This window comes from Labrus bergylta, chromosome 15 (genome assembly GCF_963930695.1).
Source record: "Labrus bergylta chromosome 15, fLabBer1.1, whole genome shotgun sequence".
NCBI lineage: Eukaryota > Metazoa > Chordata > Actinopteri > Labriformes > Labridae > Labrus > Labrus bergylta.
In genome coordinates this window covers 14,988,632-15,003,821 of record NC_089209.1, presented here as the reverse complement: position 1 = coordinate 15,003,821, position 15,190 = coordinate 14,988,632, and the positions used below count along the sequence as shown (strand labels likewise).

Sequence of the window (15,190 nt, the reverse complement as noted above, 5' to 3'; positions counted from 1 at the left end):
TAGAAACGTTCTTTTTAGCAAATCAACTCCAGCAGTGGGCGGGTTCCAAAACGAGGGTTAACCTTGGGTTGTCGTTCACCAGAGGACATGGAGTTTGCCTGATTTCTGTTGGGCAGGCAGGTGCAAAACACCAGCAGTTAGCTTGTGTTAGTTTGCTTTAATTTTTAATTTTCAGCTATTTCATTACAACAATTATTGTTGATACTTTTGTTATATTCTCAGGTAGGTTGCAGCTTAGGTACAAGCAGTAAACGTACACAAGAACCCTGCAGTGGGTGAACATTTCAGGACAACTTGACAACTTTAAGTCCAATATTCATTCTTCTTTTTTTTATTCTGTTCAACATATCAAACATGTTGGGCCTGCTCAATGATCAACTAACCCTTTCAGCTATTGTTGGTTTAGGTGGATGGGTGAACATATGTTTATCAGGGTTTCTTTGCCCCAAAAGGTTGCATAGAACACATAGGAATCACTGCATCATCTGTCTATGTGCTGTTTTTTATTATGCTTTCTTTTGGTTTGATTATTGACCTCTTATTTTTGTTTGAAGCCATAATCTGGATCTTACAATCAACGATAATCACAGATGTGAAACGACAAACAATCAGAGAATGATCACCTCCCCATGCGTTTCAATAAGCTTTATGGAGCAATATTTGAGCGTCTTCCAACTTTTCCATGCTGGTTCATTACTTTTGAGTGACATTTAGTAACAAAATAAGCATTCGGACGCTTGAGAGCCATATGAAACCAAAAGCAGAGCTGAGAGTGAGTCCAATGAATGTTGGACTTTTGCCATTTCCCCAGAACATGATATAAGATCATCAAGTGTATAAAAGTGGACTAAACCACCTTTACATCACCATTAGTTTGTGGACTAGTGAACTGAAGCCTATGGCATTTAAGCACTTGCCCTGGTAATGTTTTTTAGCTGGAAGTGATGTATTTAGCTGAAGATGTATACAAGTGCAACATCTTCATCATGGTTGACAGGCAGCTTTGAAACCTGTCTATCATAGCTAGGCCTGCCCTGAAGTATACCCTATTTTATCATCAGTTCAACTCTGAAAGGGATACAAATGAAGCTCAGGCTGTGTTTAGACCATGAACATATTCTGAAAATGTTATAAAAAGCTACTGAAAGGAGGAGATTTCGTCACTTCTTTTATATTGATGTATGTCCAGCCTAAGATTCTGACAGTGTTAAGGATCAATGCAGCTGCTTATGCTTCAGGGAACTGCTCTGGAAAGGTTAGCTTATTAGAAATCAGTGCTAAATCAAATGTCTTGTGATTATTTATTGCTCTGTTTGCAAGTGGGTGCAGCACAAACTCCCTCATGGGGAGAGCTAGGGAGGATAGATGCTGTTTCTTTGTGCTCTTTGTGCTTTTATTTTCCCTCTGATTCACTTTTTAACATATGTGGAAATTTTTTGAAAATCTTCAAACAAATAGATTGGTTGGACACAGAAAGTGTTTTCCTTATAGCATTGTGTGTCTCTTCATAGATAGATGAACGTGATATAGGAATAGAGGCGAAGAGAGAAAGGAGGAGACAAGGTTAATCCAAACAGACGTGTGCCAGGTTGTTTTTACGATGGTCCCATCAGCCATTATCTTCCTGCTCTGTTATGGTTAAGGATAAATACAGACCTGGGCAATACCAAGGAGGGGGACATATGTGTATGTGTGAATAGATTTTTTATGTGTGTCTCATTCTCTCCGGCTCTCCTCCGGGGCTGCAGCCAGAGACGATAACCACAACAGTTTATTCCATTTCATCAGACGCTCTTCTGGCTGTTTCAGCCCTAATGGACAAAGAGCAGAACTCGCCTTTTTATCTTCTTGCTTAATAAAAAATCTTCAGGCCAGTAAGCTCATGAGACTAGCTGTCTCTGAGCTAAATAAATATCTCTGTATTGACAGAAAAAAAAAAGGAAAACATAGAGTGTGTTTGTGATAAGTGAAGGGGAGGGGGAATTTTCGATGGGAAAAAAAAATCAAGGAAAAAGAAGAAGCAAAGACCTTAACGTAGCTATGATTTCATTTTATCTGGCATCAGAGTCTCTGTAAGCTCTCCAAACACCTGTGTTTAAGGCGTGGAGTGAAGATAAACGATAGCTTTAAACTTAGACATAAAGAGAAATTAATCTGCGTGTGTGTGTGTGTCTATGTTTATGCATGTGTGTGCAGGCATGTGTTTGAAAGATGAAGCAATATGTGTGTTTAAAAGCCCCTGACACTATTTTTATCATTCAGTGCTTATTTAAACGAGCATTTCACCGTTGCCCGAGTGACTATCTAGCACATTTCAGTTTACACTCACCTGCAGCCTCAGGGAACACCAGCAACCATGTGTTAAGGCAAGAGAAACAGTGAGTGTGTGTGTGCATGTGTGTACATGTGTGTGTGAGCCCATCTGGCTGTGTGCATGCGAGAGGAGCAGAGGTGACGGTGAGTTTGGAGCAGCAGAGAAATGATCCGAAGGGTTTATTATCTTTAATTAGCATCCGGGGGAAAGAGATAGATAAGGACCACCAATTTGCTGATGGATCTGTTCTGTGTTTTTTTTTTTTTTTTCAAAACACAAGAAGAAGAAACAGTGTTGTGAAAAAGCAAGAAAACCCATCATCAGTATCATCAGTTCTGGAAAAAAGGCCTCATGCCTTCACTTACACTGTAAGCCACCTTTACTTACCTGTATCTTATATGTAACATGTTCTGACTCTGAAAGTAATGTTGTGAAATGTGTATATATAAGTATAACCAAGTGTGATCCATATTATGCAAAACTAATGTTTTTATGAATACCTCATACCAGAAAGTAGAAGAGGGGAATTCATATGGGCTCAGTCACTAAATGATACTGTCAACTTCTTGTGCAATTAGGTCAACACATTTCATTTAATTGAATGGTTGTGCACCATACACTGTTAATAGTTATAAAAAAATGGAGAGTGTGTGACTGTCCTGTCCTCATTACCCGCTGAAGTCTACTCTGTCTAAAAGATAATTTGTTAGTTTGATAGTTTTGCATGTTTCAGTTATCCATCGAACACACCAGAGGAAATGTCCCCAGAGATCCACCCTGCCTCCACAAACCAATCCACTAAAAAAGGGGAAACGGGGATTGGATTAATTGGTTCATTAAAGAAAAGTTTTTCATTGGATAAGATTTGCTACATTTTATTTTGGAAGGTTAAATTGCATTTACTGAAAGCCAATATTTAAAGAAGAAACATGTCATTGCATGTCTTACAACCATTGTATTCAAGCAGATAACAACAAGGATTTTGAATACGTACGTTACAAACAAGACACTGAAAGCAAAAAAGCTTAACCATCTTATAACTTTGAGATGGTGGTGATGATGATGATGGTAGTGATGATGATGATGAAAAGTAACACCATTTTCACAAACACACACACGTCTTGCCTTCGAGAGTAAAGATCGTTGCTGTCAAATAAATAAATAAGCCAAATGGTAAATACACAGCAAACAGCTGGTCAACAGCTGATGCAGCTGCTGAACCTTGCCTGAGTATATGCAAGTGAGAGGATGAGCAAGAAAACAGAAATTCAGATACATGCATGTTTTTAAAGTATGTGTAAGGGTGCACTTCTTTGAAATATGACTATATATTTGAACTACAATGTGCAGAGCTGGGAGCATCAATGTTTAGTTTGGTACACTGTAGACTAAGTGTAGTTTGTGTAATTATATTTGAGATTCACTGATAGTGCAGCTTCTATCACACCTCATTGTAAACATTAAAAAAACTCAACACCTTTTCTCAGGAAACAAGAAGAGAGGCAGCGGGAGAGAAAAAAGAGAGAGAGAGAGATGTGTAGACAGAGAAGGAAGTAAAGAGGAAACCTATGTACAGTAGCAAACAAAATAATTGAGATAGAACATAAATCCAATCTGAATCATTTTTTCTCAGTTCGACTGACAACATTTGAGATTGCAAGGAAGGTCAGAAAGTGTATCTTGACTGATTGTGATGGGAGCAGGCAGGGGGATTTGTGTAACTACATTTGATATGACAGAAGCCTCAAGTTTGTAGATCAGTGATATCCCATTCATAGTCATTGTCAGAATCCCCTGAGGGCCTTGTTTCGGCTATCATTAAAAAAGTGTCCGTTAATCTGACAAGGCTGTTGTAGAGACATGTTTTGCTGAGTTTTAATAAAAACCACCTGCAGTGTGGTATCTTATGCAAGGTGATAACTCGCTCTATAGCTGTTCAGAAAGATATTGAAATGAATAAATGTGTAAATTAAGAAGAGAACCACGCAGACATCTGTTTGTGATTACAGCAAAAAAGGTAAGATGCTGTTGTGTCTGTCCTCTGCTACTAAGTGGACCTGTCTGTTAGCTGCACCAGAGCTTAGGTTACACTCACAAACAAATACACACACACTCTAATGAGCTACTACACACACACACACACACACACACACACACACACACACACACACACACACACACACACACACACACACACACACACACACACACACACACACACACATACACACACACACACACAGACACACACACTTGCCTGCTTCCTCCCTGCAGGAACTTGGGGGTTCAGAAGATGTTAAAGGGTCTCTTGAGATTCGATGTAAGGTGTCTGTGTGTGTGTGTGTGTGTGTGTGTGTGTGTGTGTGTGTGTGTGTGTGTGTGTGTGTGTGTGTGTGTGTGTGTGTGTGTGTGTGTCAGAGGGGCACTTTTTTATCACAACTCACATCTAACCTCTTAGTCATCTCCTGTTAGCGTCCGGCAGCATTATGTCTGCGTCTCATGGGAGAACTGACACTCACACACACACACACATACGCTCAAACATGGATTAAAGGCTGAAATGAAATGGGAGAAGGCGCTGCTAGGGTCAGCAACCTTTATCTTACACACACACACACACAGACACACACACACACACACACACACACACACACACACACAATTAACACATGCAAAAAGTAAAGTAAAAACTTTATAATTTCTCCTCTCTGCACTCCATTAGGTTTTTTTCTCCAGTCATCTTCTTTTTCTGTTGTAATCCAAACTGGTGGTTTCACATGTTTATATTACAAGAGTGCAGGAGATTTGTTGTTGTATATTTTATGCCTGGCTTACTGTGGGTGCGCGCAAAGTAAGTTTGTGAAGGAGATTGCACACATAAGTCAAATATGTAATGTTTGTACAAGCTTCCTCCCTGTATATCAGGCCCACTCTTGGACGGGGGGGACTATCAGTGGTGTAGCCTAGGAGGAGCCTCCATACTGGGCCTGGTGGGGGCGGCAGTTCCCTGTGGGACCTGGAGGTGGATTTAGGCTTGAAGGGAGGAGGAGGAGTACGCAAAATATCTTTGCCTATAATGGTATTTCCTGCATTTGTGGCCGTCAACGCTTCCCTCCTTATCCGCAGTTGTAGAAGGTAAATGCAGTGATATCGGTAGGTTATGTGGGTGTATCGCACCCAAGCCCTGGAGTTTGTTCATGTAGACAAGAACAGCTAACGCCTCCCCTCCACAGAGACACATGCAAATACATGATGCAAATACACACACAGTGGAGTTTGGGTGTGTTTTACTGTAGTCTGATTGTATGGGGCCTTCAGGGACTGCTCATATCTCGCTTCCTGGGTCTGATAAAACTCTGTCTCCCTCTGCACTGTTAGATACAGTAATTACCACTAAATGCCATAGAAAGTTGAAGATAATGTGCATATGTGTTTTTGTGTGTCAATGGTCTGTTTTTGAGAGTGCAACTATGAGCTAACCAGGCCGCTGAGACAGATGAGATATAATGTGGTGAGATCATTTCATCTGCAGAGAGAAAAAAATGATTAGTGTGCTCTGTTTTAACATTAGTAAGGAGTGAAAATTCAACAAATAGATTTTTTTCCAACTTGGTAGCTATTCAGGAATTTTATAAAAATCGAAAAACGTTCACACACACGCGCACACACACACACACACACACACACACACACACACACACACACACACACACACACACACACACACACACACACACACACACACCTGTCACCCTCCCTCTAAGAGTAATGAGGAGGAAGAAGATCAAAGCACATAACCTGATCTAGCCAATGAGAGCGCAGCACTGTTTATCCTCCCTCTCCATCATCAGCCTCCGTGTTAACAGCAGCCTGATTGATCAGGTGTGAATAATATCTGTATTACATCGATAATAAGGTGTTTCAAATGATTATCCTGACATTGTATAGTCTTTTATATCTCTGCAGGGTGCATTGAGAAGCAACTACATTTTTAACACAACAAAAATGACATCACAAATCTTTTTTTTTTTTATTATTAGGTGCAATAAAGTGACAAACTGGTGATATATACATAACAAATCAGACACACAAAAAAAAGGTCAGGACAACGACTCCAAAATACAGTAAAAAATAAAATAAAACAAATAAAGAAAGCAAAATACTAAGACATCAATAGACACACATCCGACTACGATCAGAAAAACTACAAAACTATATGACAACACAAATCTAAGGTATGCGGCAGCAATGTGGATATCAATTTAAACTTGTAAACAAAAGTAGAACGTTTTCTTGACAGTTAACGTTTTAAACCTCAGTATATGGGATACATTTTTGGTTTTATCTCATGCAAGTTATCTCCCAAATTTGAATCTAAAATCAGGAAAGTTGTATTTTAGAGTATAATTGGAGGTTTTTGTCATCATTGCATGAAATTGAAGAAAAGTCAATCTGGTCTGTAAATTCAAAGATGAAAACCACTTTTAGGCATTAAAGTGTAAACAGGATTAAGTGTTTGGCTGCATCTTGCTTGTTTTTGTTCAACTGTTTTGACTCTATTTGTTTTGGCTGGAAGAAACTGACCAGACGTCCAACAACAGAGAGTGGAGTCAGCAGCAGGGACAGTGGAGGAGAGAAAAAAAACGGGTGAAGCGGGGAGGTGTGTGTGTGTGTGTGTGTGTGTGTGTGTGTGTGTGTGTGTGTGGGGGGGGGGGGGTCGAAATTGGCTTGTGTGGAGGATTTATTACTGTAAGTAGGGAGTTAGCTGGTATTTCTGGTTTGTAACACACACACACACACACACACACACACACACACACACACACACACACACACACACACACACACACACACACACTCAACATCTAATTGATACCAGTTTAAGAGAAAACTGCAGTGTCTCTATCTGTTTCTAACTGCAGCCTCAATAACAGTGACACAGTCCAGATCTTTGACTCTGAAACCCAGCTCTGTCTGTCCTACACCAACCTGATGCACCCCCCCCACACACACACACACACACACACACACACACACACACACACATACAAACACACACACACTTTATTTTTTAAATCTGTGCACCCGATCACAAGGCCACAAGTTGGTCCATATTACAGCAGAGGTTGTCAGTGTTGTCAGTGCCTGTGGTAAAACACACACAAACACACTCCAGTTGCAGCTGCATCACATCGTCTCTACTTCCGACAGACCACTTTGGTGTCTCAGCCCATACAATGCAACGTAAGTACTAATGTGTGTGTGTGTGTGTGTGTGTGTGCGTGTGTGTGTGTGTGTGTGTGTGCGTGCGTGCGTGCGTGCGTGTGTGTTTTTTGCTTCTCTGCTGTCTGGTGTGAAAGCAAACGTGTGTATTATTCAGAATACAGTAGCCCCTCAGTTGAAAGGACCCCAAGGAAACACATACACTTTGTTACTGGCAATGCAGCAGTCAAAAAAAATCACTGCCAACTCATGAACTTAAAAAAAAAATGTGTATAAGATTTTGAAACAACCTGAAAATAGACTAAGATGCTTACCTGGAAATTTTGATCCCTTTTTTAAAATTGTTTTTATCAGCATTCACACAGTTACATCCAGTTTATTACATACCAACTTTGCAGTGAACAATTAGCTTGTAGTGTGTTGTTATTCACAGTGTCACGATTTCAGCTATTTGTTCTTTCAACAAAGTTTTGCAGGGATAACTTCCCATATGTTGGCTGAAATGTTAAAATTCACTTGGCAGACACTTTTATCCAAAGTGATGTACATCAGAGAGTAAGTACAACAGTAATCCATTGCATGGAGTAATGCGGGGTTAAGTGTCTTGCCCAAGGACACATCAGACATGTTGCTCAGCTGGGGATTGAACCCTCAACCTTCTGGTTGAGAGGCAACAACTCTACCAACTGAACCACAGCCGCCCACATTAATGTGATGTTTGGCTTTCTTGGTAGCATTGGAGCTAACTGCTATTCACCACTCTCCTACAGATCTGAAGTTTGTGTAGACAATTAAAAAGAGAACAAGTTATGGCGAGATTTTACACTTCAAATGTTACTTTAAAAAAAGCCCACTGCTCTCTTCGTTATGTAATTGAAACTAATACGCCTTCACGCACAGAAACAACATCCGAGCTTTTTCCAACAAAACAGGCTATTGTTTCTGTTCCTTCATTGGTCTATCAAGCGTGTAAAGGAACATTTAAATGGTCCTACATTCTTAAAGATATCACACAATTGCTTCACTTATACAACACAGCATTCAAATGAATTTGTCACACACAATGTGAAACCCAAAACATTTCTCACAGAGACCCACACTCACACTCCCTCACACTGTAAGGACAAGACTTCCTGGTCATTAACCTACACTGTGGCAGAATATCAGTCTTATTCTGAAGTATCACCGTTTATCTCCCCCCGGATGTGCCTGTCACTGAATTTCAAAGGATCGTGGTCTTTTTGAAATAAAATATGATATTTCTACTCCCATAAACATCAACATAATTCTCTCTTATGGCCAAGTTTGTCCACGACATCCTTTAGCCTTTTAGCTCTCTCCCCACTCCCTGCTGTATCTTTGCACTTTCTGCAACCTTGCTTTCAATTATTTTACTTTGATTTTTCTTTCTTTTCTGGTGGTACTTGAACTAAGGGGGAAGCAATTTGTGCATATGTGTGCAAATGTGTGTGTGTGTGTGTGTGTGTGTGTGTGTGTGTGTGTGTGTGTGTGTGTGTGTGTGTGTGTGTGTGTGTGTGTGTGTGTGTGTGTGTGTGTGTGTGTGTGTGTGTGTGTATGCTGGGGGAGTATGGTTGTGATAAGGGACAAGGAACTGGAGTGCTTAGACATAGATGGATGATGTTTTTCTCACCCTAAGCCTCCCTCCGAGATTACAGTTTCTCATTCTGCTCTTTAAAGCCACCAAAAAAGTACTGTCTGTCTTTTTTTTTGGTTTGTTTAAAAAACAATATGTTACAGGAAAATAAAAGAATGTTTTGCTAATAAATAAAATAATATTTTCCTTCAGATTGTGATCCATTTCTTCATGTATAATGTATTGTCTCCATATTTCCTTGTATGTTTCGGTTGAGTCTCTCAGGGTTGGAAAAAATGAGTGAAGGAAGAAGATTAATTGTTATGTGACTGTGAGAATGATTACTCCACTCAGAAAATAACAAAAACAAAAGGGAATCTTAGTCCTTATCAACACATTTAAATATTTTGAATTGGGGAAACTACCTGGTGTCAAAGAGAGGACAGTGACTTTCAGCTTTCATATTCATTCATGGTTTATTTGATAGAGACAGATACTAGAATCAGCTTAATTTGCCAAGTACACACACAAGGAATTTTAATAAGGTGAACTGTGCTCTCTTTGTACAAAAGTACAACATTAAATATTAACTATAAACACAAAATAGCAATGACTAATATGTACAAGACTCAATAAGACAACAGTGCAGAGGTGAGTAGTGCAAAAAATGCTGAAGTTACATGATAATAAAAAATGTAATTATGTGACAGATGGGTTCATTTACCTGAGTAGAGTTTTCAGTTTTTACATTTAAGGTGTGCTTAGACTTGAGCCTTTATATCTAACATATTTAAACTAATTGCAAGGACCCTATTTTGGATGTTGAAAAAGATCGAAGCTATTTTTGGACGTTCTAGCAGAAAACCCTGGGGTGGGTGTTTTCCGTGGTTTACAGTCAGGTTTATACATGACATGCTGGTTCGATAACCAGTTCAATGTTTCAAACAACATTTGTCTCTTCTTTAAAAGCAACCAAAAAAGGCCTTGGTTAATTAAGATGGCATTTACAGCATTAAACACTGTGCTGTGTGACAAGCATTCAGAGTAGCATTTATTTCCATTCCGAGCTGTTTTTCTCTTTTTGTTGATGTTGTCTATAAAACTTGGGACAATATTAACAGCTCCATGGCAAAATGTGATGTTTGTCACAAAAGAAGGCAGGTGGTCTTGCTAGAGCCTGTTGTCCCTCTTTCAGGGATTATGTTGGGGATGGTATACATCCAGTCTGTCAAAACTCAGCCACAGGTAATATTGGGACCATCAGAAGTCAGTAGGCTACATTACTCTCATTTGACTTTAAATGGTTTACTGACTGATATACTGCCTGTGTGGTGTTTGGAAATCATTGCAAGTGTTAATACAGAAATTAAAGAAGTCAAATCCTTTAGCACTGACAGTGTCAGTCAGTTAAAGTACGTTATAATCATAGAGGATGATGTCACTGCAGAAAATTAACAAGATTTTTATTTCACCATTTTGGTAAATTTGTTAAAGTATGCTCCGTACTAATTTCAGTTTGACTAACACAAATAACCAAATCCCTGTTGTCTAGTCAGTACAGATATTTTTTTGTTCACCTTCAGGAAATTCCCATCAGATGTTTTCATAGCAGACCTTCCGATTCTCAACAAATGCTCTTGTTCTACACATTTCACAGAGGGCTTTGTATGCATGTGTGTGTGAGACAGAGAGAGAAATGATAATGACCCGGGGCATCAGGTGTCCCCCTCGGTGGCCCTGTGAGCAACATCTGGATCCCGTCCCTTCATGGTGACATCACACAACCAGCCTAACCTTTGACCCCAAACCGGCTAATTAGCGGCTTGTCCCTCCATAACTGCCGGAGCCCCCCCCCCCCCCCCCCCCCTTCTCTTTTTCTTATTCTCACCCCATCTTTCTCACTTCGCCCCCTCCCCACCTGTTGCCTCATGTCACTGTGTGTCACTGAGCTTTAGGGGAAAAAACAGCGCCTGAAAAGTTTCCCAAACATTTGCCCACACATTGTTTTACCAATTACACAAAGGCCCGTTAGAAAATACGAGGTCTGGAGCTATGCAGTTTCTTTATCAAGTGACAGTAATTTTGTAGAGCAGACCACAGGAGAATTAAATCCATGCAAGTACAAATGATATTATGATAGTATTACATCAGACTTTGTTTTATTGATGCACAGGCAGAGATAAAGGGCTGTGCTCTGTTTCATGAGCTATTTTAGTTCATCTCCATCTCCCTGACTCTCTCTGCTGTATCTCAGAGGTGATCATTAATCTAACAGACTCTATTATTACTTCTCCACAAAGAGCTTTGATTTCCAGCCCACCCAAGAGATTAATCCTCCTCCATCCTCTCTTTCCTCTCCCTCCATTCCCTGCACCTATCCACTCTTTTTTTTCTCTCTGTCTTCTTCTTATAGTGCCATTTCTGTCTTTTCGTTGTTTTAACAGCCCTGGGAACCCTTTTCTAAATTGTGTTTTTCTATCTTAGATTTTCGTAAGGATCCAAATTGCGGCCCCAAACTGAAAGTGTGTTTCTGTATTGTATCAATTCAAGTGTATTAACGTCGTGCTGGTTGTTTGTTTAGAAGAACTGTGGCACCGGAAGCAAAGAGGTTGAAGGTCGGCTCTCTGGAGACACACCTCTTATCCTTGCACACGCTTAAGCTGTGAGGGCAAAGATGTTGAGTTCACCCTCTCACACACACACACACACACACACACACACACACACACACACACAATGCACACCCATAATTTCATTCAAACTCAAACCATAGATTTCTCGCAGCATCACTCAATTTGAACAATATATATATGTCTTTATTTTTAAAGTGCAAGATGCACATGACTTTAATCAGAGTTATCATGGTGCAAGCATTTCCCTCCCAAAGCAGCTCCAGAGACGTTTTTGTTTGGACTTAGCCCTGAGTGGACCGGTGCATGGAGCATCAGTGTGGAATGATGTGGAAGGCCAAACAGGGGATTGTGGGTGCCGGGTATCCATTACATCAGAGGGGACCAAGGCGCCAGCTTGCCATTTGAGACGTGACACCCCCCTGTCCTTGCACTTTATCCTGTTAAATGGCATGATGTGCTGAAAGTTAGGCCGGTCCTTATATGTTGGGATTTTGATTATACTTCCTTTCATATGTTTTCTTAAACTCGTTTGAATGTGTAATTTCCCTTTGGGTAGGTCTAGACTCTAGAGTCAACCAAAATGAGCTTACGTAAAAGACATGAGAGCCTAATAAATAAAAAAGTATAGGCCTATATACCTATAGTATTTAAGAAACATGTTTTTTATTCTGTAATGATTTAACCTAAGTTGTCTCCATTCCATATGGTTATGTTAGGTTGTTCATTATTATCAGCTTTAAGTTGAGCCTTTCTTTAAAGTTGTCCAAAAGATACAAGACGATTCCTTATGCATTTTTGTAAGCCTGTAAGAGCAGCACCAGTGTCTCCTCCCAGCAGGAGGTAACGCCCTCTCTCTTCATGGAGATAAAACCTCTGTCCCTCTCTGCTCCGTTCATGGACAATTAGCAGCTCGTGAAAACATTCATAGGGCGCGCGTCTGTTCACATCTGTCTGTCCAGCATTTACCTTCCTGCTCTAATGTTTTGAGACGGTCCACCATGTCCACCGGGTCCCTTAGTGATGTCGACGACGAGCTCCTGGACGGCCTCCTGAAGTTCGGCTCCTCGGGGAAGGACTCCAGCGAGAGCACCGGGGAGAGCTCCAACTGCGAGGGCACGTGCGCTAACGATGCGCCGGGCAAGAAGAGGAAGACTGCGTCCCGGAAAACTGCACCCAAGGGTGTGGCTCTGCAGGAGGGCAAGCACGGACAGAGGAACGCGGCTAACGCACGGGAGAGAGCGAGGATGCGCGTCCTGTCCAAAGCGTTCTCCCGGCTGAAGACGACCCTGCCGTGGGTACCATCAGACACCAAGCTCTCCAAACTTGACACGCTGCGCCTTGCGTCCAGCTACATCGCTCACCTCCGGCAGATACTGGCCAACGACAAATATGAGAACGGATTTATCCACCCTGTTAACCTGGTGAGAGAGGGAACAAGAGTGTTTAACTTTTGAGAAAAAAAAAAAAAAAGTCTGATTGAAAAGTTTAAAAGTGCAGCCAAAGTGCTAAAAGGGCATACAGGGTAAACTTTGTTTAACGAAATATTATAACCAAGGTTTTTTTTTTATATAAGGCAACGCCACTGTAATTTAGGCCTGTCTCTTGAATTGAAACTGGTTTACAGAATACGAGCTAGGCCTCATTCATGCTGAGCATCAAGGTGACAGTCAAGGCGGTTTGCTGGGTGACGCAGGTGCATGAGAGAGGGAAAGCAAAACCAATGGCCGTATCATTTGCGGCAAGAACCAAATTTAAAATCAACAAGGCCTGCCATTTATCAAGCAGATCAATTGTAATTGCAAAAAATGAAAATACTTTATAAATAGGCAAAATTGGCCTTAAATTATTACCAGAAATCAATTTTATAGGCTAATGTTTGAAATATCATTGCAGACTTTTTTCGTTTGATGGGCTGAAGTTGTAAGTGTTGAATTGTATGATAGCCTATTAGCTGGTCAGAATATTTAAAATGTAGGAGAACAAATAAATAAACTGAATGCATAAACTTCTGAGAATCCAATGCCTAACCTGGTCACTGCAAATGTCAAATGATTCGGCCTACCTCTCTGTCTGTTAATGCATTTGATTTCCGATTTCAGATCTTTTTTTTTTTTTAAAGCTCTAATCGGTGTGTTTTTCTCCGCAGACGTGGCCTTTCATGGTTGCAGGGAAGCCGGAGACCGATTTGAAGGAGATGCTGAACACAACAAGGTTATGTGGAACAACAGCGTCCTGACGAAACCACACTGACAACTCTATTGTTTTTAATGGACCAATGATTTTCAAAATAAGAAAGAATAAGACTGAAATGCCCTCATCTCCGCAGACTTCGAGTGGGAATAACGGGGAGTTTCATCTCTCCTTCGTTCCTGTACACTTTTATTTAAATGTTTTTTTTTTTTGTCACCAATGTTGTCTTTGCTGGTTCAAAGATCAATTGCGTTCTTTTATAGCCCTTATTGCATTTTTTTATAGGCTACTTTGCAGATGCATTTTTACTCATGCAGGTTTTGGTGGTTGCCTTATGATGGATGTCTACTGTTGTACAGCTTATGTGAAGGCTATATAAAATATATTTGTATAACATTTACACTAGGCTATGTGTATTATTTTTATAATTCAGTTTTGATTTTTGATTCCGTGTGTGGGCCAATGCTTTGACCTGTTCACCTTCGTTATCACTGCTCTCCTTCAGAAGAGCTGAACGTGAGCACCACCGAAGCGTCAGAGCAGATAAGGGTCTCCCTGTTGTTTCTAGAAGATAAGTGTGGACGTGGTTGTCATTACATAAACAAACTGTTGCCTTCAAAGATTATTTGGGACTCTAAAAGCAGTTCAGGCGCTTGTAGTTCAAACAAGTCAAACTTCAGTTTATCTTCCTGCCAATAGCCTACCAAAGATAAATTAACGACGAAGGTAAACGAAAATGTGCTAGGCCTAAATCACGGGATTAATAAATTAGCCTACTATAGTTTGTTCATTTCCCTTGTACAGCCTAAATCCAAAATGACGTTATTCAAAGTAAACAGTGTCATGGTGCATGCATGATAACATTTTGGTTAATTAACCATCACGCACCCAACCGAGATCACTGGTTGGATAGACTATTAAAAAAAAAACAGCCAATCAGAATGGTGGATGAAACGACTTGCTGGGGGTCAGAGATCATCTAGGCATTTCTTAGAGGTTTTAGAAAACCTATAGGCCTACGCTTTGCTGTAATCCCGCCCACGGATGTAGTTGTAATTCTCTCGGGTTATGACCGCTGTGTTTACATTATGCGGACAGTTATTTATGCCGTCTGAAACACCCCCCCCCCCCCTCTCTCTCTCTCTCTCTCTCTCTCTCTGTGTAAAGAGGGATGCTGCTGCAGATGTGTTCACATAGTAAATCACCTTTCTTTTTTTTTACACGGAATCCCTTTAT

General features: G+C 40.5%; 1 protein-coding gene across 1 annotated transcript; it reads left to right on the top strand.

Moving 5' to 3' along the window:
• The first annotated feature begins 12,655 nt into the window (after positions 1 to 12,655).
• Positions 12,656 to 14,354, top strand: tcf21 (transcription factor 21). Its single transcript, XM_020638893.3, has 2 exons — positions 12,656 to 13,185; positions 13,911 to 14,354. Exons 1-2 carry the CDS (start codon positions 12,763 to 12,765, stop codon positions 13,998 to 14,000), a joined length of 513 nt encoding a protein of 170 aa, XP_020494549.1. The 5' UTR covers positions 12,656 to 12,762; the 3' UTR covers positions 14,001 to 14,354.
• Positions 14,355 to 15,190: the final 836 nt, after the last annotated feature.

Bases quoted from the DNA above. Each gene is read 5' to 3' on its own strand.
- tcf21 (XM_020638893.3), top strand. From the start codon at position 12,763: ATGTCCACCGGGTCCCTTAGTGATGTCGACGACGAGCTCCTGGACGGC. The intron at 13,186-13,910 runs GTGAGAGAGGGA...TTTTCTCCGCAG, and splicing joins TTATCCACCCTGTTAACCTG to ACGTGGCCTTTCATGGTTGC.